The sequence below is a fragment of the Scleropages formosus genome, chromosome 22 (assembly GCF_900964775.1).
Source record: "Scleropages formosus chromosome 22, fSclFor1.1, whole genome shotgun sequence".
Classification (NCBI taxonomy): Eukaryota; Metazoa; Chordata; class Actinopteri; order Osteoglossiformes; family Osteoglossidae; genus Scleropages; species Scleropages formosus.
The window spans coordinates 1677243-1700525 of NC_041827.1; the positions used below are offsets into that span (position 1 = coordinate 1677243).

Below are 23283 nucleotides of genomic sequence, written 5' to 3' on the forward strand. Positions count from 1 at the left end.
AATTTCATCTCCAAATAGATTGCTGTACGCTTGTGAGATGGTTCTCGTTTTTCTTCAAGTGCATGTTAACCACCAGGCATTGTAAATAATGAAAAGGGTAGAAAATATGCGGAAAAAAGCACTACAGTAATCCAAGGAGATGCGCTCACAGCTCAAAACATTCAAGAACTGGGAAGATGCAATTTCCTGCCTTGTCTGGCTATGCTGACTTGCACTTAACGTATTTCAGATGCTTTGCGTAAGCGCTATCCATAAATGTGTATGCTGGGAATTTTTTCCGTAAATCTGGATTTACATAAGTCGAATTTACGTAAGTAGAAGGGTGTCTGTATTTCAGTTTTCCCAATAAGCCATGGAAGCCGTCAAGACTTTTTGGAAAGATTGCGGGGAGGAGGGGGGCTGATGCTAGAGGCAGTAAACTGTAGGAGTGACAAACTAATTTCAGTATTTAGCAAAGTGCTTAAGGCTTGTTCTTTGCAGTCTGAAGGTTACTGCTTTGAATTCATCTCTTGCCGTTGTACTCTTGAGTAAGGTGCTTACCCTGAACTGATACAGAAAGAATACAGTTACATAAATGAGTAAATCATTATAAATATTTCAGTGTATAAACTAAACTTCCAAGTTGTTTTGAGCAGAGGTGTCAGCTAAATAAAAAGTAATTAAGGAGAAGAGTGGATATCAGGTATCGTATGGTACCAGCTTTCCCAGGTCTGAAGGCATGTTTCCTTCTGGAAATGGTCTCTATCCTCCATTGTGGAATAAAAGGTGTTTAGTGGTTTGTTCAGTCCATTACTTGTACCCCAGATAAGGTGCTCAGAAGATTCAGTTTCACAGAGGATACTATCTGAAAATTAAGTGTTGGGCAATTCTAAAGTGTTCTTCAAAGACCGAGGGACTGTTAGCAATGTGTGAATTGCTCCGGTCTGCAGGTTTCTTTCTGTCTGACCAGAATGCAGTCCATTTGGGTGGACTGGACCTGTTTTATCACACAAATAAAGAGGTCCTTTACCTCTGGAGTGCTCAGTGTATGCGACTCTCAATGAATACAATGTGCCCCCCTGTCCTCAACCTCTCAGTTTACCCAGTAAGAGCAGCTCCTTGCATCTCAGTTGATCAACCAGAAACCTCAAAATCAGAAGTTGAGTAACAAAGTATTGTGATGCAGGGATGGTAAGGACACAGCCTTTGGAATACAACACTCCTAGGCATGTGCTGCGTGTGGCGCTTCCCTCAGCCACACTAGTGACAGAACTTGACTGTAGCAGGAAAGACTGGATCGTTGGAAGATGGAAAGGGCACTGACCAGAGGTGGACAGGTACAAAGCAAGAGTTCCTAAAGGAGCTCTGAGTTTAATATGCAGTAGTATTACTTAAGTGAAGGTTTTAAATGATAAGTTTAAATTTGGCATAACATGTCGGTTTCTGTGTGCTGTTTCATTGTTACTAAATAACATTTTAAAGTGTGTGCCTCAGCACATTGAATGGGGCTTATGGTCTTTCACTGGTCAAACATTATCAGGTCAGAAATGGGGAAAATTCTCCTGGTGTTCGATAACTGCCACTGGGCTGATTCTAACCCAAAACCGACCAAATATAAATGAATCAATTTAAAGGTTTTATTCTTCATTCATGTAAAAATAAGACTTATAAGCACAACAGTTAGTAGCAGGATAAAAATCTATTTTTTTGCAAAAATAGAAATCATTTATTTCTATTTTTAATCTATCTATTCTCTGTCTTTTCACATACCACTTCTAACTTACTGAAGTTGGAAGCGTACTACTTGTTTTTCATGAAGTTGTATTCTGAATTTTTTTTAAGTTTCTTTTGGCCTCTGCCCCATCCCCAACTGGCATGGACTTCATGCTACGCCATGGGTGTTCATGAAAAATAACACTTAAACCACCATATACACACACATTCTCAGTGCAGGATCTCTAATAACCTTATAAGATAAATCCTCTCAAAACTGATGTTATGCAAAAAAGAAGAAAAAAATTTAGACAAAAAACAATATTAATGGGATTGATTTAATACAGACATGTATGGGTTGTAATGGTGGGTGTCCAGTTGGTAGGGTTTCAAGTAGGCTCTTGAGCAGTTTGCATTTGAAAAAAAAAACATGACGAACCCATAATGTCATTTAAAACATTAATCGAGAACCGGTCCTGACTTATTTCAAACCCTATTTTACCAAGGTGCCCATATTCAACTTACCTCCAGGTCTTCAAGACTGTTTTTCTCATTTCACTTTTGATGGGAATGCAAAATGGGCCAAACCTGAGCAGTTCAGCTGTAGCTCTAAGGCATTCTGTGGTGCCCGGTAAACAGCCCTGAGGGCAGAAGTTCTCGTGAGGATACGGTGGATGTTCCACCTTGTTGTTTACGGTCTCAGAAAGCTGGCAGGCACTGTCAACAAAACTTGTAAGTAAATATTTAAGGGCACAAGGATGTGGTTTTCCTCAGCAAAAAAAAGCAAAGTTGTGCATTTTTCCTGTAATCTGTGCTCGGAATTGTGTGATAGTTGAGGTTAGAGATGATTGGGGAAAACAATATCCTACATGTACTGTACTTGTATAAATGGCAGAAAAGAACTGTTATGGTGAAAAATTTTGATTTTGAAAAGAAACTCACTGGTATCTTGCTTTAATTTAGGCTGTCCCAGTGTCTCCCGGTGTCCACACCTCCCCCCACCTCATGTTGCCAGGTGAAACGGAAACATTTGTTTATGGAGCGCTCCCCCCCAGTTTCTGCCTCGCTGCCGGTCTAATGCTGTATTGTTTGTGTCTGTTTATGCTTTGTCCTCGTCCCGATGAAAATGCGTCTTTCCCAAGAGCAGGAAATGAAAAGCACAGACAGGCCACCCCCGGGTGCACTGGATGCCCCGTTCTCTGCTCCTTCTCGCTCTCTCTCTCTCTCTCTCTCTCTCTCTCTCTCTCTCTCTCTCTCTCTCTCTCTACCGGCTCGGCTTCAGCAAGGCGACGTTGAGAACAGAAGAACGGAGCACTCGGGGTCAGGCCAGGTCATCGCTTTGGAGCTCTGCAGTGTGTGACTCTCCACAGGAAAAGGGCACTCCAGGGGCTCGATGGGTGTGCTAATGCAGAGTTCAGGATTGCCTCTGTGTAGGTCAAACCTTCAGAGATACGAGCAGCTATCAGAAAGTAGCTCATCTTTTGTTGAGTTTCCTAAGCATTACAGTTGGCCAAAATCGAGGGAGACATGCCTTCCTCGTTCATTTCATTTCAGTGAACCCCATCTACCTGTAGTATTGAACTGCCCTGAACAACCTGAAGACTTTATCGAAGGTCACATACTGACATGCAAACACCTGTTTCAGCTGGGAGAACCGTGTTGGAACGACACAGAGATACAGCAAGGGTACAGACTGTTACTGCCTTCTTCTGCACACATATATAGAGAGCAGGAGTTGATCCCATGAAACACATGGGCAACATTCCAACTCAAGAGTTCAGCTCGGTTCAGAAACTAGAGCGCAGTGACTATGTGATGCTGGTGCTGCCTGCTGCACCACCATGCCGCTTCATGGTCTCATCAAAAGGGCTGAAACTGGGAAACGACATCCGCAGTCTCCCACCTAGCAAGCCGCCAGGGTTTATGGGATGTGAACTGCTGTATACAGCAGAAATAGATTTGATGCAGTCTATGCAACTCTAAACATTTAAGTATATATAAGCATTTAAGAATGGTGCATCCTGGGAATTGGACGTCATGCACTCATGGATTTCATTCACATTAGGGACCATTTGCTGTACAGTGCTCTGTGCAAGGTTGGGCCTCTGAGTTCTTCAATCCAGCTCTCCCAGGAATTGGGAGGCCTGTCATGTTGGTTTAGGAAGAGGAGGAGATGCTGAGGATAGAGGAAGCAGGCAAGTGCAAACAAACGCATCCTAACCCCCTGGGAATCCCACACACTGTTTGTGTGTCTCTAGGTGTTTTGTGTGTGCATGTGGGGGTGTGGTTGGGCTGGTGGGATCGGCGCGCGCTATACTTTGTGCTTTCCTCACTTGCCTTTCTGGTTTAATTCGAAATTCTGTTGAGCTGAGAATTTTCCAAGATGAAACAGTGTTCCAAGACCTGACAAACACAGAAAATGGATTGTGCAAAACAGTTTATAAGAAGAACAACATGTATACTGGAGCTTATTAATGCAGAAGAAATGGGACACGGTCCAGTGGCAGTCTGCTGAGAAACAGAGTGATGGGGTCACCAAGGACAGATGAGGAGGAATTCACACATGAGTTTTAAGCCATAGGTCCGGGTCACAACCCTTTGTCACGAATAAAGGGCACTTTTAGCTCTCCAAGGTTAATTCATCATATTCAGATTCCTCATCAGGGACAATGACAAGCACCATGTGAATATTTAGATTACCTCTGGTGTGGTTTAAAATATCTTCGAATGTCTTTCCACAAACTAGAGCACAGGCTTCTGCCTGTGTTTCAAAAAGGAAGAATAATCAATCTTATATCACCCTCGTGGGCTTCATCATCTATTACTCCCTCTGCTGTGCTTTGCGCTAATTTGAAAGGTATTAAAATGTGAAAGAAACTGAAAGAGAGAGGAGCATTTTTGTAAAGCCAGGTTTTCCAGCATGGCTGAAGAGAAAATAAGTTGTCTCAGAAAGGCAACACCTCGTTCCGTGACAGCCATTGCGGTTATTTTAGGTGTGTCTTTGGGTGTAGTTTTCAATGATGGAACTGAACTGAATGAAATAAAATTAATTAATTTTGACTTCAATCAGTTCATTTAATTAATTTCCATTTTTGGAGGTATTAACATTAAGGACGTTTGGAACTGTGAAATAATCCTAGAAAACGATTTGCCTTACCTGTTGATGACTTCTCCGTGGACATTGTAGAAAGTTTTTCATGTCTGCAGTTCAACTTTTAGCGCTCCTTCTTCCACAAAGTCAAGCTGCGTGATAAATCTGTGGGTGTTGTGTACTGTGGTAAGGAATGTGCTCTTCGAAATGACTCACAAAGCAATCATAGATACTCGTGCACAACCTGATTCACAGTATAAAAAAGAGAATATACATAATGCATGGTAGTACAGTAAAGCGGTATTAACATTTTAAAATGCATAAAATGTTTTCCCTGTGCTTCTTATTTAATTTATATTTAAAAGCAAAGTCTTTGTGAAACATACAGTTCCTGTGTGGTGACAGCATTTGCGGCAACTGGTAGTGTAGTGGTTAGAGCTACTACCTTCAAACCCAAATGTTGTAGGTCCAAATCCTTACTCCAGCTGTAGTACCCTAGAACAAGGTACTTACCCTGAACTGCTGTAGTAAAATTCCCCAGGTATATAAATGGGTAAATAATTACATGTTGCTTTGGAGAAAAGTTTCAGTAAAACAAATTAATGCAAAAGTTTGCAAGCAGTTGAAACTGAAACTAGGGGTTCAGCCTGACAGACCTAGTACTACAGTACACAAGGAGAAGTTCTGTATTAATATGTGCAATCGGGTGGAGACATGTGCGTTTATTGTTTCAGATGTGGATGAGTGTTCGGAGGGGAATGGTGGCTGCCAGCAGGTGTGCGTCAACATGATGGGCAGCTATGAGTGCCGTTGCAGAGAGGGCTTCTTCCTGAGTGACAACCAGCACACCTGTATCCAGAGGCCCAAAGGTCAGTGACCTACAAATAAGGCACACCCTGCCAGGAACTGTGTTTCCAAAACTCTCCACCATGATTTCTTCTCACACACAGATGTTAAAATGGAAGAAGGAAAAGGGGAACTGGTGCTTAAACTGACTTCAGGATTGACCTGGTTGCAGTCACAGTGTTTTAGGGATAACATAGAATAATACTTTAAACTCACATCACTGGTAGTTACTGTCAAAAGTGCATCTTCAGGCCATAGTTCAGTAGGTCCTTAGCATCTGGACACCTCAAGCCATTTTTCTTAAGCAACCGTGTGTTTGTGGAGTATATGCCACTGGGGTGAGTACACGACTTTTCTGATGCAAAACAGTGTCCTGGAAACAGGGTCAGCAGCAGGAAGGATGAGTGAATGCCCCAGTGCATCAACAAACTCTGCTTGTCCATCCGGCCTTGAGCCTCTAATTGGTGTATCCTTGAGGAAAACAGGAATGGCCTTTTATACTGCCGCACAAATGACTGACATCTGCTCATTGTTAGATGGAGGGAAACTCAAACCAGACCCAAACCAGACTCCTGCACTTAGGCAGGGACTCATATAAGATTCAGCCCAGGAAGACGGGTGCAGCATCATACTGCACATATGTGTCATTTGTCCACTTCTAAGTGAGTACTTGTTTGGCGTTGAGGCAGAGGGTTGAGAACCTGGTCCGCTAGTGAAAGTTGCCATCTGGGTGTCTCTTTTATTTCATCTCATAGATATAACCTATTCCCAGCTGTCTGCTCCATTTTTGGGTTCGTCATTCCAAAGAAGAGAGAGCAATCATCTGAGTTGCATGAGCAAAATTAAAAAGATGTCTTGGCTCTTGCCTTGGAAAAATTCCAGCCTGTTATGTTACTGTTGTGAACATTGTTTGGGTACTAAAACCCTGGCACACATTATTTAGTTATTTTGCTCTTGGTCCAGGTGCATGAACAGTCAAACATGTCTGAGAAATGTTAAATTGCATGCCATCCTTTATAAACAAATTAGCAATAGCAGTCAAGGTCCACTGAATGTAATATCCTTTATTTGCTGTATGATACTGGCACTTGACTAAAGTCAGCTTGTGCTGCGATGCCTCCCAGTTAACACAGTGGATGCAATTTACGGAGACGGCGCGTGGCTGCAGCTCAGCTTTGGCCGACTGTGTGACATCAATTCCAAGAGTCTGTGTTTCTGAACCACTCAAGCAAGCCGGTAGCTTATCAGATCCGTATGTAGCTCCTTGTAAAACTGCAGTCTAAGTGCTTGTAATAGACATGTGTAGGCCCGGAATATTATTACTCAATATTTTAAAGTGCAGAGCATTTGACAGCTACTGCAGGGGGATTCAATAAAACATTGCAGCTTCAGCCACTTTGGATTTGTGCATGTTTGGTAAAGGTAACAGACCTTGTATTGTCGCAGCGATTTAATTTATCTTGGATTCTTTGATATATTACATCTCATCTCAGTTCTAAACCTTCAGATTAGTGTGAGACTAACGAAAACTGTGGTCCAGATGGCCTTCTTGCTGACCTCTAAACACTGGCTGACCATTCAAAAGCTTAATTGCCTGAATGAGCCAGATGTTTGCTGTATATTAATGAGCCATTACAATCAGCCCCAGAAAGGAAAGAAGCTGTTTTTAATTCTTGTTGAAAAGTTTGTAACATAGATCCCATCTGGTCCAATGAAAAATATGACCAGGTAGACAAGTTGTTAGTCATGAATCATGCCCTATTCCCTCCCATACAAATGTACAAATACATAGACTTATCCTTGTTAGCCACTCCTAATTCTTCTCTGAAAACCTGAGTATCCAAAAAATAAACAATTAAATTATTTAATCCAGTAATTCTTACAGGTAAAAATTCTGATTTGTCCAAAGCTCATCCCAAGTTCACTCCAAAATCACCCTGAATGATTCCTAATGATAGGGGGCGCGGTGGCACAGTGGATTGGACCGGGTCTGCTCTCCGGTGGGTCTGGGGTTCAAGTCCCGCTTGGGGTGCCTTGCGACGGACTGGCGTCTCGTCCTGGGTATGTCCCCTCCCCCTCCAGCCTTACACCCTGTGTTGCCAGGTTAGGTTCTGGCTCCCCGCGACCCTGAATGGGACAAGCGGTTCAGAAAATGTGTGTGTGTCTGTGTGATTCCTAATGTCATAAGAAAAAATAGATACTTGAGGCACTTGACTAAGTCAGCTTGTGCTACGATGCCTCCCAGTCAACTGGGACTATACGAGGTCTGTTACCTTTACCAAACATGCACAAATCCAAACAATTAGCATTATTTAATTTTTTATTTAATCTTGTTTGCAAAGCTTTTTTTGAATCACATGTCCACTGAGCTTTTCTTTGAATTCTGGGTATCGATGAAGCTTTTTTGAATTGTGTGGTTATACTGTAGTAGCAAATGGTTATAGCAGCAAACATTGGCCTATATGTAAAAAGCTTCCTTGTCATGTTACAGTGTTGTTTTATTTTTAAAAGTCCTTCTCCTCTGTTTTTTTTTCTACTGTGTTATAAATAAATACAGGAATTTGTTACAGATTTATTATTTTATATCTTTATCATTTTATAGCTTTTTAAAGTTTTACTGGGTATGGAGGGTAAAGGCAAGAGCTATTTGCAGAAATTTCATGAACGGTCATGTATCTAAAAAGTGAAGATTTCATGACGTGAACTTTCCATTACACTGTGTGTGGACTGGCTTGAGGAAGACAAAGGTTGTATCTCACTTGGTGTACAACGCTGCAGTTAAGAGGTCCCAAGGACACACGCTTTAGTACGCAGACTACAGAGTCCCTAAACACAGCTGAGAACATGAGTACATGGTTTCCACAGTGCAGTGTGTCTCTCAGGCTTTCTCACACAGCTGTTTAGTGCAATTTTTAAACGTTCTCAGTTTATTGTGGCAGACCAAATGTCACGGCCCTGAGCTCAGTGTTGCAGAGCACATATATGAAAATGTGGACCAATAAATGATATGTGGTTTTAATAATTGTGGACCAGATACATGGGAAACCAGATTATTGAGAGACTGAATAATGGGGATGAGGGTATTGACAAAGGGTTTTTTGAAGCATAGCACATTTTTATAAGTACATCATTTTAGTCTCACAGCTGGTGTATACCAGCTTTCAATTACACTGTCTCAGATTAATATTAATAACAGTGAGATTAAAATATTTTTTCTTTATCTTGCTTTCATTCTATTTGACTTTGTGATGTAATCTCAAAATGTTAATTGTCCAGTAGTGTGGATACATGCAAATATTAACGTGTATGCAGTATTTTTATCTAAGGTATACAAGGCCTATTACACTTCAGTATCCATGGCAACATGGTGATGGGTTTCTTCACTGTCTCATTTTTTGCTCCTAGAGAATGTAATGTGTTTGATTCTCAGAAGTGTCCTCTTTTTGTCAAAGACTTTGCTTCAAAGTGTCACCTGATTGTCCAGAATAAATTTTCATGGGAATTCTGCAGCCTTGAGGTGTGAGAGTGGGAGATGATTCTCCTCGTACCCATTCACCTCCTTGCTATTTTGTGGAAATAGAGCTTTGTACTCAGTGACTCACCACAAGAGGTTGTTCTCATATAACAAAACCACAAAATGTCTTCCTTGCTGGTGTGTAACATTCCACTTGTATTGTTGCATGATACATCACTCTTGCACCAGTACTTATGGTTGTTATCTTGAACATCTGGTACCATCTGTACGTTGCTGGTATTTGATGCCAGGCCATGCTTGTTGAAGTCAACTTCTTGTTTGTCTGCTCTACAGCATAAGGTAGTAATGATGACCTCAAACTGAAGGTTTTGAAGCAGTCCCTCCATTGACAACAGTTCTCATTTGCCCTTTTTGCCTCCTGGGAGGCTGGTTCTGAAGATCTGTGGCTCGGTGATACATTTAATTAGACCATTTCTGGCAGCCTGTGGGCTGAATTAGAAATTTTATGTAAATAACTACAAAAGCATACTGTTTGACAAAGGGCAAAACAATACTTAATTTGAATTCACATATCCAGTTCACATGACTAAATAAATGTAAAACTAAACTAAGCTGCTTTTAAATGATCTTACAGTACTATAAGTATAATAGTGGATCTGATGTACTATGGAATGACATTCACTGTCACTGTCTTCTCAGGTCAACACAACCTCAGACATGTACACATAGATACTGACCCACTATGTGCATAAGCTCTATGGCATATAAAGATTTCTTTTATTTGGCAAAGGGAAATACACCACCACGAGATGTATAAAAGCAAGGACACACATGCACACACTTATCTGTACTGATATAATTTCTCTCATTTTCAATGAGTTCAGTAAATCAGTGATTGTACTCAAGGTTTCGTTGATGTCTGCAAGAGGGAAGCGAGCACTGTGCAGACAGAAAGGCCTTAACCTCATGCTGCTAGTCCCATCCAAAAGCAAGTCTGCTCTAAGCCCTCAAGGCCAAAAATGTTTAGTGTCACTACTTAAAGCTGTGCAAGGCTTTCATCAAAAACAGCTTGCATGTGAGCAAGTGTATTCCGAAGGGTCCTTGGCATCAGAAACACTGCCAATGCAGACATAAGAACAAAGTCATATCCAACACAAATAGTAAACAACATTCCTCACATATTTGGTTGTCTGTGTTCATTAATAAGCATATTTTGTTGCTCAAGAATCAGATTTGGCAGTGACTGATGTAGTCTGTTCAAATTTTCCCTTTCTGAGCGAACGACAGCTGGGGGTTATTCAGTGAGGATAGCAAAGTACTCCTTGTGGAAAGGGGTCCTTGTGGGTATGAAGGCCCTAGACCCCAAGGACCACCGCAGCCCTACCGCAGCTCTATAACTCGTTCTGCTGGGCACACAGCCCTCTCTCCTTTTGCACGCTATGGTGGTTTTATAACCAGCCACCAAGGGTTCCAGTGGTCCGCTCTCACGGGGTGGGTGGCAGGAGCTGGGGCGGATGAAGTCACAGGACTTCCTGAGCAGCCATTTGTTCCGCCAACATGCACAACCCTAGCTGTATTCCACCAGTATAGACTCCTAAAATACGTCACACACTTAAGGTTTCCCAACCTTTTCCTGTTTCCCTCTTCTGCTTTGCAGTGACCTTGAGGGCACTTCCTAACAAGAGTTGAATGGCTTCATCTCTCTTGACCAATATAGTATTGATTGGCTGTTCTCTGGCTTTACTTTGCTTTCTATCCATTGTATTTTTTGTAGACCACCTCAATGTACTGGAGAGAGCACTGTCACACTAATATCAGTGATGCTCACATTGTGCCTCTTAGGGTAACATTACAGGCATCGCAACCAAATGTTAATGAATATCACTGCAAGGCCTGTGTGTGGCAGTGTAAATAAAATTATTATATTTAGAAACCAAGAACAAAGTGTTATTCAGAGTAGATCAACAACTTCTAATGCCTGGTTTATAATGTCATCAGTTGCAGTGTGAGTTAAGTATTGACTTCCATCTATATACCAACAATCTTAAATTCCAACAAGTTAATGCTCTACCTTCTATTTTTTACCGCCATAATTCATTATTGAAGTGTATCATGATCATGATTCAGTGAAAGTATATTATTGCTAAGGCTGCTGTTTATGTTATTATTGTACCATTTTTGTAATCAAAACTAATTTAACATGAGGCAAAAAATGCTGCTTACTATTAGTCTTCAATAGTTTCATTTCGCAGGATGGGGCATGAATTGCTTAAATTATTATAGTCAGTTGAACATCTATTTAAATACATAAAGAGTAAACTGCCATATATTGTGGCTGTCAGTGTAATGATGTGATGTAATTTCTGAGTTGTGTTCCTTTAGAATTTTTCCAGATGTTTTGAAGTCAGTCTTGTACCTCGTACTATGTAGCACTGGGTGAGTGGAGGGGAGCGCAGCCCATTGAGTGTTTGCCCACTCAGACTCAGTTGGAAGCACTACTCCTTTCCCCTGTGTGTCAGTCCTCTCCAGAGAGCTGGAACAGGTCCTTATTGCTGGCATTCACCCAAGTCTCCAGTCTTGCTCGGGTTGGAATATTTGCCCACTGTGTTTGACATGTGATACAACAACCATCTGCTTATTTTTTTTCTGCAGTGTTGTTGCTCAGCAACAGTCACTAATGTGGGAATCTTTGGGCAGCTAGTTGGCAGGATGGGGGGAAGTGTGCAGCTATGGATGGTGAATACATCAAAGACTACACTCAGGTCCTAAGTTTCTTAAAACATGATGGATGATCCTGTAGTGGTAGAGAAGGAGCTTCATCTAAAATATAATAAGGGTGGGTGAGTGAGGGGAGGACAATAAATGGATGTCACAGGCTTGGCCTCAGTGTCAAGGAAGCTGAATGGAAATAAAATAATACCACTTTGTGTCTCACATGTCCATGAGCACTATGATGAGGGACAGTATTTGGCTTGCTATGTGCTATATGTTTTCATATGGCATTAGGATAGTGATCTCGTGTTTGGTTTCTTTATCTTTTCTCTGTATGCCTTTGGGCCCATACAGAAGTGCAACCACTCTGTCAGTGTTTGAGATGTTCTCGAGATCTGAACATGCCGTTTGATCTTCATCATGTAGACGATAGAACAGGGGATGTAGCTGGTCCATGTCAGCTTTAAGTGAAAATAGAAGAAAGAGAAGAAGAAATAGAAGACTTGGCAGAATAAGTGGAAAACATGAAAATGTAATTATTGAGATAATTGAGATCAATGCTATAAAAAAGTAATTTAAAGCAAAGTCATTCAAAAGGCACCTCAACACAGTGATATTCAGCACTTTTTGACACTGCTGATAGACTTGATTACTTTGAAAAAATATATGGATCGTGCAGCAATTGCATTGAATTTTTGTTGTCAGTAGCAGAGACATGATATTATACTATAATGCTGCCTCTGACTAGCCTACAATGGACTGGCATCCCATCCAGGGCATACCCCTCCCTTGGGATAGGCTCCGGGTCACTATGACCCTGCTCTGGACAAGCAGCTTCTGAGTGATGTCTTGTGAGGCAGCAAAATGCCCATAATGCCTTTCTCAACCACCAGTCCTAACTACAGAGCAAATTTACAGTGTTTTGCCCTAAATCAGGAGTATTTGCAACAGTGATGTTGTGAAACATGAGTATCATTTGATTTTTATTTGAACTGGAACTTGCACACCAGTCATTTACTTTTGTTACATTTTTTCAAATTTTAGACAGTGTTGCAAGAGTATACCAATGAAATGCACAGCAGTAAGAACTTGTCTTCTGATCTGACAATGTTTGAGAACTTAACTAGATTGGCTTTCTTTGAACAGCTGAACACTTAATTAACATAATATGAATTAATATTATGATGTATGCATATCATACAGTATACATGCAAATGTATCCTTTCAAGGTTTCTGGATTTTGACTGTTTTGACCAGCCTTCCAAGCATTCACTTATGTAAATTTCTTAAATCTTACCTTGGTTTTAAAACATTGACAGCGGAAACTTTCACTGATCATCTCAGAGGAAGAGATCTTTAGGGTGATGAGGTCCATGCAGAGTTCACTGTTAACTTACCGGCGTTGACCTTAAGAACCCTCTCACTTCCTCTGTCTACTTCAGAGGGACTGAACTGCATGGATAAGAACCACGGCTGTGCTCATATCTGCCAGGAGACGACCAAGGGTGGCATTGCATGTGAGTGCAGACCGGGCTTCCAGCTTGTCAACAACAAGGACTGCAAATGTGAGTACACTGCCTTCATACATCCCTGACAAACACTTCTGCTCCTCAGAGAGCAGTGGACCTTGTATGCTGGTTTGGGTCCAGCAACCCTCTGAGTTTATGATTTCTCATTTAGATGCTGTGCAAAAACAAAACTATGTTAATTTGATTGGAGGTCATTCATTCTACACTTTAAACAATAGTACAAATTGCTGTTCAACCTAATTAGGATTAATTAAGGCATTCTTTTATTGAGTATTTCAGATCCGCTAAAAAATGAATGAAGGTAAGTAATGAAAGAATTAATGACGATTACACTTAATTTTACAATAAAGTAAAAAAAAAAAAGAAAAAGTAAAATGTCAGGATCTGTTAATATGAAATATTTTAATGGTATTCAGAGTTCCATCATTAGTTCAAGAGAGATCAATTAATGTTTCAGCTCAAGCTCAGCTTTTAACCAACGGTTCATACATAAGGTTGAATATGCCTGATGAATAGCCTTTAAACAATTGATGTAAGCAGCAAATCTTTGTAGAAAATTACAGATCTTCATTCCTGTTTTCACAACTCTTGGTCATTAGAAACTGTATTTACTCTTCAGTATTAAGGGGTGGTATGCTGCCTCCCTGCTGTAGGGCTGTGGGTTCAGTTATGGGTTCAAACCCAGTCTGTCAGGAGTTTGCATGTTATCCCATGTTTTTGTGGGTTTCCTAAACATCATAGACATGCTGAGAAAGAGCTCTTTTTGATTGTAATACAGTTGATTACAATGATTATTCATGTTATTTCTCTGCTCTCTGGCAGTGACATGTAACTATGGAAATGGGGGTTGTCAGCACACCTGCGAAGACACAGACCAGGGGCCAAAGTGCGGCTGTCATATGAAGTTCACCCTCCATTCTGACGGAAAGACGTGTGTAGGTGAGTTGGGCCTTTGGCAAGGTTTAGATGCACAAACAGAAGGGGACAGACAGAAGGACACATAAATCCAGGAATCAGGCCCGCTTGCTTCTTCACTAAAATCAAAGCATTGTTACACCAGTGCATATTCAAAATGCCTTGTTCCAAAATTCAAGAGATTCTCATTCTCAGGGACTCATTCAGATACATACTGTATATCTATAGTCTGAGAATTGTGTCTGTGTGTGTGTCTGGGTGACTGGGCATGCCTGAAAAGTGTAGTATGACTTGTCTGGCTGTGCAGACTTGACCTGGGGTTTTCCATGGCATCACACAGCTCAGTTAACTGCTTCTCATCATAGATTGTGCTCCGCCTCCTTCTTTAGTCACATCTCATAAATGATAAATATCTCAAAGCCTAAATCAGCACTCTGTTTTTCTAGTACCCTCCTTTACTGCTTCTTGAATGTTCATAAAGACAAATAATTGCCTCTCTTCTCCTTACCTGCTAACCGCTAATTGTCTAGTTTTGGGTCTCTGTCAGTGCTTGCTGGAGTTTGGAGGAGATTCATTTGACTTACAGTGAGGTCCAAGACAAGCTCTGAGAGTGTATTCTGTTGATGGGTGTGTGAGTTGCTAAAATGAAGTCTTTCATGTTCTTGAAGAGACATTAAGGGTACAGATTTTCAGCCAAAGATTGCAGGTTGAAATCCCTTGAGGAACCCCGCTGAGCTGCCCTTGAGCAAGGCGCTTAAACTCGACTGCTTCAGTAAATATCTAGCTGTATAAACGAGTAAAGCATACATTTCTGTGCCATATAAGGTGCTTTGGATAAAAGGTTCTGCTTAGCAATAAAATAACAGTAATAAGAAGCAGCTAAATTGGCTGCTTTGGGCTTGAGGATTAGAGGAAGCATAGCTAAAGGGTAAAACTGGACAGATTACACATTTAGTCAGAATGGCTTTGGTGGATTTTTGTAATCGTCATTAATTGTTAATGCTGTTGCTAATCTTGCGGCGAATCAATGTGACACCGCTATGGGATCGGGGGAACAAATGACCTAAGCATTTTCCCATGTTAAATTATATGTTCTTGGAATTATCTTTGAACATAAAATGAAACCATTTAATCAGTCTTTTATAGAGCCAATCATTTAAATGATGTAGCCTTGGGGCCAATTACAAGTGCTTAAATTCAGTTTTTCTGCTATGCAGTTGAACTGCAATTAACCTCTGTGTTTGCACCTTGTAGGGGGAGGGGGGATCTTGAGGACAGTTTATTAATAAGAACCCTCAACCCCATCTTTTGCTCAGCGAGTGCTCTGTAAATAACCCGATAGCTCATGTTAAGCTCTGCACTGCTATGTTGTAAAATTATAGGATGGCGAGTAAAAAAAAATGTGACATGTTGTTGTATACATCAGGTCACTAGAGCTCTGTTTCTTGCAAAGATTTATTTTTTTTATTGTTCTCATAAGGATCTTTTAAATCTGCTGATATTCAGCAATGAGTTTTTTCTTGATTTTATGAACAGTTCTTTGTCACTGCAACAGAGAGGCAGAAACAGTGTACTGAGAAGCTGCAAGGACCTTCACATACACAAAATGAGCTGGAGGTCAAAAGATTGCAATATTTTACAGGTGTGATCATGTAGCAGTATCTACTAAATTCCAGAAGGGGGGGTCCAGACATTCCAAAATTCCTTTGAATTGTCATGTAGTTCAATTTTTAATTTTTCAAGTAGAAGTAAATTAAACACTTCTGTCAACCACACATTTACAGAGGGAACTTTGGGTGTAGACCATGGCATTAAAAAACATTTGCTTGACAACTATGTAAGAGTAATCAGTATGTGTTCCATATTTTCACCTAAAAAAGAATTTGGGTTAGGGGTTTAACAAGAAAATAGACAGAAAGAAATACACTCACATATTTGTTAAAGGTTTTTAGAATGGTTGCATGAACCCCTTTCCAGTAAGCTTGTCTCCTATTGCATTACCAGAGTACATGCATCAGAGTGATTTGAATGGCCTTACATTTAAAACACAGCTGAGATGTCCCCAGGAAAACCCAGTGAGGACACATTGGAGTGAGGTAGATTCTGTGAATGAAGTTAAAGTTTTGTTCCTGGGTGCGCAGGGAGTTGCCAGCAGGGAAGACTTCAGTACATGTAGATAACCATTCATAATCAAGGATAGATCAAGGTTCCGTTCCCACATCTCCCTCAACACATCGTTAGCACCAGTACCAACATTTCCTAAAGCAATGTATAATGCAGAAATAGCACACACAATTAATTTTGGGACTGATGGGAATGCAGCAAATGTTAAGGGATCTATGAAACCTGTAGCCAGCTGGTAGTATAGTAGATAGAACTGCTACCTTTGGACCCACAGTTTACAGATTCAAACCCCTCTCCAGTTGTAGAACCCTTGAGCGAGGTATTTACCCAGAATTGTTCCAGTAAAATTACCCAGCTGTAAAAATGGGTAAATAATTGTAGGTCGCACACACATTATCTGAACTGCTTGTGCCACACGGGGTCGCGGGGAGCCGGAGCCTAACCCGGTAACACAGGGCATAAGGCTGGAGCGGGAGGGAGCCCATCGACCCACCCAGGACAAGACACCCCCAAGTGGGACTTGAACCCCAGACCCACCAGAGAGCAGGACCCAGTCCAACCCACTGCACCACTGCACCCCCCATTGTAAGTTGCACTGGAGAAAAGTGTCAAATAAAAATAAATTGTTCATTTTAATCCATTGTGAAACAGTAAATAAGAAACCCAGTTCTTCCCTCTCAAATCACCTGTATCTAGCTCTGCTCTCTGTGTGCACCCAGCATGTGTGTTGCTAGTCTTGTGATAGTAAGATTTGCTGTGAAGTCCCTATAAATATACGTAGGCAAACATCCATGTGGTTGCATGTGCACGTGGTGATGCTCTAAGCAAGGACAGATTCTGGTGAAATTTCTTGCTGAGACTTTGCTGCAGTTCTCATGCCCTGAAACCCCAAGTCTGGCAGATGGCTCATGTCCAGAACACAGCGGCCTTTGGTACCTTGCCACAGTCCTCCATGCTAGCTTACACTAGAAATGGACCATGGATGAAACACTGCTCCCTGACCTGATCTATACCATTTACTGGATTAATCCCTCATCTGAGGATTTACAGGTGGTTTTTAAGGAGGACAGAAGTTCCAGGAGTCACTGGCATTTTGCAGCAAATGCAAAGCAGAGCCAAAGCAAAAGCACCAGTCTGTCTTTACTGCGTTTGATCATTTTGTGCATTTGGCCATGACCCCAAACTGTCAGTGAGCAGTAAATATGCAGTCTCAGAAGCAAGACCAAGCCCACACACGCGCTGTACACGTGTGTGTCGTCCACGGTGTAAATATTTGTTATTTTGTGTTCATGGTATTAAGCACGTTGAGGCAAGCCAGAACAGCACGATGCTGCCCCATTGCCACATGCTTGCTTTACCTCAGAGAGTACCATCCCCCGCGGTGAATAATTTTAACAAACGAGTTGCACCATGTGACTAATTAGCAGCTTACTACCCTGGCCCCTGGCAACCAGATTGTGCTTTGAACCTGCGCCGTTGCAGAGTTTCTTCAGGTTCCCGGACACTCATTAAGACACAGGGCACTGGTCTCTGTCATGAGATTCATGAGTCATGTTCCTCCCAGCTAAATCTGAGCACATGGCACAAATATTACAGTAGAGATTGAGCTGATTACAAGACTGACGTGCTCTCCGACTGGTCAGGTGCCACAGTTCCTCTCAGAGGTGGTCGCTATTAGTGACAATGCGCCACTGACGGCCACTCTGTGTGCAGTGACCGGGGTAAGATTTCTCTCGCTCAATGTCATAGCAACTGAGCATGGTTCTGAACCTTTCTGAAGGAAGAAAAAAGGCCTGAGGGCCATGAAAAACTGTACTTTGAACCTCCTGAGAGCACATCTGCAAAAACTCCCAAAGTCACGGTCCAATTTAAATCCCCGTTCGGATCATAAACAAGCTTTTAATGGGCCTTGCTCTCTTACTGTTTGTTTTGAATGCTGGCGATACGTTTAACGTGTAAATTTACCCGCTGGGAGCACTATCCATTTCAGAATGTACAGCAGCTGTTCTTCGATGCTGGACCTAATGTGCTCCAGTCTGATATGCAGAAGGCTCGGTTTGCCAGTAAACTCCACCTCCATACAGGACAGCCTCTCCCAGTAAACTGAAATTGTTTTATTAGGTGTAGCAGAGTGTTGTATGAAGCCAAAATATATGTGTATTGTGTCCAGTGTAGATAGAATTATTAAAAAAATTACAGTATATCGGTTAAAATATATATTTTATATAGCGGATTTACAGACAAAATTATTTCATTAGATAGTTGCAAATAATATTAAATGGTTATACATTATTATCCCTTGTATATTATAGCATAATGTGGAAGAAGTCATTGATAGTCATTGATAAATTATTGGTACCACTGATGAAAAAATAAAAGAATGTATTTTATACATTGTAATTTTCTTGTTATAAAATAAATGATAATATAATAATGTATAAAACAATGACACTAATTTGTATATTATGCGCAACATAAACGTACAGTATATTATGCGTTTTACCGTATCCAGATTTTGTGCATAAACCTTTTTTTCTCAAAAGCATTGCTGTCAGTTATTGTCACTCCTGAAAACTTTTTTTAAAGATATATGGCTAAAACTGAAGAAAATTGTATGTGTTTACTTAATTTTTGTCTTAAGGAACCATATGGTGTCTTTCAGCACTTTTTGCTTTGATGAGGGTATAAAAATTAGGCAACATGCTTATGAACAACTTCAGTCACCCATCAGTATGAGGAAAGGCAAAGAAGTGAGTAATCAACGTGATATCAAATACTAGAAAAGTTAGTGTTCCTTGTAAAAAATTGCATCTAAAAACATCATAACTTACATGTACTACTTAGTAATGTTAATGTAATAATGAAATGAATCCCTACGAACCATTGTAACCTTTCCAGGAAGGGAACACAGGTATATTGTGTCTTCAGGGATAGTGATTACAGTTGTGAGGGATGCAGAAAAGAAGAAGGCAAGGGTCACCACTGGAGAATTAGTTAGGCTGCACTTTCTAGATGCCACATGCATTCCAACAGACTCTTTTGGGAACCTTGCAGGAAGAGAGCACTTATTGACAGAAAAACAATATTTTAACGGTGTTAGCATTAGTAAATGTGGCATTAGAACATGTGGATACATACAAAGAAAATAAAATTATTAAGAAATATACCTTTACGTTGCTGCCGTCTTCTCTGCTGCCATTGTTCATAGTCTGCTATATGGTTAACGGCACTGTGGACTCCTGAATTACCTTGACATTTGTATCAAACGCCTGGCTGCCTCTTTGAGGAAAATAATTAGCACTTTTTGGCTTTGCAATAACTCTGAAAACACATCAGAAACATGAAGAAATATTTGACTGGAAACAAAATCAATGTTTTACATTTGCAATCTCAGTCTCTGGACTTACACCTGCCATTGAAAGCTTTTGATGTGAATTGAACAGGGCAGGTCACAAGCATAAACATGCACATATTCAGGATCTTTAAAGGTTTCATTTCATGCAGTGATCCAGTGTCTCTTAAAATCTCTTCAACCTTAATCATTTTTATAGGACAATGCTCAGTTACGTATAGGTTAGAATCTCAAAGTGCACAGAGTTTGCAAGTTCTCCCTGTGTTTGCAATACAGAAATGTCCAGAAGAAGGCAATGGTAAACCACTTCCATGCCATCCCTTACCATGAAAACAAGAGCAGTTGCCATGAATCAGATTTGATTTGACAGCACTTATTCTAACCTATCAGCACCATCTTTCTTGCAGTGCAAGGCTGTCTTTAACTGTACATCTTTTATCTTCAAGAAGGGCACCAAAAGATGTATAGTTAGCTGTAGATATCGAAGTGTAAATATGTATGTTTCTAAGTATATATTAAAGATATCTTGATGAAATGGGTTCTCTATACAGTTGCTCAGCTTTTATCCCTTTGTTGAAATATGATGACTCTATACATGAGGTGACTCACCAGTTGCTGGAGCCTAATTACCAGTTGCAAGTGTCACTTTACTTCCCAGCCAACACTTTTCTCTCTCTCTCCATGCAAGATCTCACAACCCAGGTAATGCACTCTGCCATTAATTTTTCCAAGCTGTATTTTGTGCTGCTCTTTTCTGGTATAAAACTGCAAAGCCAGCCTACAATCACCTAAAGTGCACCTGCAGCACAAAATGCCTAAATGCTCATTTTGATGATAAAAACATAAAAAGTGTCTTTCAAAGCTAAACTGTTCTCTTTTGTAAGTTCTCAGCGTCTTAGCCTAATCTGTTCTGTCTGGTGTTTTTAGAATTAGTCCCTTGCAGTAACAGCACATAGACAGCTTACGCCAGCAATATTGTCTCTTTTGTACTCTACAGTTTGGGGAAATTCCAATAGATCCACAAAGAAACACACCACACTTTTATCATTTATTTGGTGGAGAAGTAGTATCAAGAATGAATGGATGTAACACAACCTTTGATCATTGTGATTGATGTAGAACAGGTTGGTTTGCTGAAGGAAATGCAAATGCATCTCAGTTGATATACAAATGGATTCTTCTAAATGGAAGAATTTTGTTTCCTCTAAATGATAGAATTTTTCCTGAGTTGTAGCGCACTGTATTCCTGTAAACTAATGAAACTGGGCAATGGCTGACAGTAGGGCCAGGGCTACACTTTTCCTGCTCACTTCTTGGCTTGCTGGCATCATCCACTGTGGGTGGATTGAAGCTCTCTGTGGATCCCAGGTCTCATCTGACTCACCACCAGTTAGCACAGGTTTTTCCCAGTTCTTTCCATCCCTGCATCATTTGCTGATTCTCACTAGTCATTGGGATGAGGAATAAACCCTGCTTCTGGATAGGATAAAAATTAGTCTTTGGGAGATTTGAGGTGCTGTTTGTCATTTTCATTACTTTATTTGTGTTTGTGTGGGTGCGAGTGTGTTTGTTCAGCAACACTGATGGCTCTTCTCCTGGTTCAACAGAGACCTGTTCAGTGAATAATGATGACTGCGACAGCCCCTGTCATGATGTGACCAGCGGAATGAGATGTAGCTGTCCTGTGGGGTTTGCCTTACAGCCAGACCACAACACCTGCAAAGGCACAGTACTATCGAACCTCCTACTGCATCCACAGCACTTTCTGTCTTACCGTTTTTCAACTATAGGACTTTTATTGCACCTCCAGCTCTCCTTACACTGCATCGTCAACTGCATCTGACTCCAAATGTCCAACTGTGTATCATCTTCAATGCTACTTAAATACATATTGCACCTCAGAGCATCTTAACACTCTTTACCTTTAACTCTATTTAGCCTTCTATAGACTCTTCAACACTTGTGTAACGTATTCTCTACTACTGAGCTCATACTCCACCACTAATACTTGTTACATCTTTAATACTTCCAGTGTATCCTCAGTTACACTTCTGGTGTTACTTAACCTTCTAGTAGGGCAGTTGACAGCCTAGCAATCTGAGCTGTTGCCTTTAGATCCAAAGGTTCCAGGTCTGAATCTCACCTGCTGTTGCCATACCCTTGAGCAAACTACTTACTCTGAATTGCTCGAGTACGATTACCAGCTATAATGATGGGTCAATAAGTAGCTTAATTTGCTTTTTTAGGAGAAAAGCATCAGTTAAATGAATTGGTCCTGTTGAAATGTTCATCTGAATTGAAGGTGGGTAGCAACTTAAGAAACCTCATGAAAACAGTTAACAGTTGCAAAATATTGTGAAAGCATTGCTTAACTACCAGATGTGACACATGTGTCTTGTTTATAAAGCTTTTGGTGGCAATTGGACTTTGAGGAAGAAGGGGGATGGGTGTGGAAGGAGCAAAATGAGGGGGAGAGAATGAGGGAGAACTTAAAAGGGTCATTTTCCAGAAGGAGGGTTTGGGTCTTGCCAGAGTGAACCTCCAGGAGGGTGTGTGTCTTCGACAAGCTCTCATAATGCTCTGCTAACAGTGCTGAACAAAGCACACTTGCTTTTATGAGTTTAGTTTGAGCAGTGACTGAGATAAACAACATTCTCCTGGCGTACACACACGAGAGCCTGCTGCCGGCCGATGTAATCTGTAGAGGCGGAACACACGCATAGCACCACAAAGCTTCACTTTGCCTTCAGTGTGCTTATTCTGTCCGGATAGTGTGTCCCTTGAGACTAATGGCTCATTTACACTGGTGATTCAATCTTAATCAAAAACATCCAGAGAGAAGGCTACAGGCCAGTCAGATGCTGGAATGGGTTTCTGGTTGAGTGGAATAAACCAGTCCAGCAAATTTTTTTTTTTTTTTTAAGTTATGTATGTGCCAGTGTCTAAATTCCCAGTCCTGTGATCATTCAGGATTAGTCGCCACCACATAATGCTCTCCTGCAATCATCAAATCTAGGCCTCTCAGGAACTTGTCCCATGACTCGATTCCCTTCTCATCCAGCAGGTTCTATTACAGTTTCTACTCTGGGGGTCTGTTGAGCAAGATGTCAGGGCACTGCTGCCAGGAACCGCTGACCTCCCCCAATCTCCCCTGACAGTAGAGAGTCTTTGAGTCACAGCTAGATGCACCAAACCTCACTTATTAATGGGCCTCCATGGATCCTCAGCTCATGCTGGTGCACATGACTTGGTCTTTGTCCACGGCCACCCATCCCTTCCCTCTCCTCTCTGTCTGTCTCCTTTTTTTCCCTACTTTCAACCTCAGTCAAATTTTGGCTCAGTTATAATCAGTGGCTCCAACCAGCCCCAAATGGATGCCATGAATGCATTGTTTGCATTCATTGGATACCATTCTGGTAACGCATATTGCTCTCTTATACACTGCAGGCCATTTGAATCTATTCAGGATGGTTGCATGTGCTGATTTGAGCAAGGGAAGTGACAACCTGCAGGTGTCTGAATGCCAGCCAACTGAACCCTGCCCACA

At 41.1% G+C, this 23283-nt stretch overlaps 1 protein-coding gene across 2 annotated transcripts in view; it reads left to right on the forward strand.

Moving 5' to 3' along the window:
• LOC108918436 (signal peptide, CUB and EGF-like domain-containing protein 3) overlaps positions 1–23283 on the forward strand; it is a 76586-nt gene that overhangs the window by 25364 nt on the left and 27939 nt on the right. For both annotated transcript variants that reach the window (XM_018725654.2, XM_018725655.2), the window contains exons 4-7: positions 5518–5652; positions 13259–13381; positions 14168–14284; positions 21344–21460. In XM_018725654.2, the coding sequence (XP_018581170.1) occupies positions 5518–5652; positions 13259–13381; positions 14168–14284; positions 21344–21460 (492 nt within the window). The remainder of the gene's footprint in view (positions 1–5517; positions 5653–13258; positions 13382–14167; positions 14285–21343; positions 21461–23283) is intronic.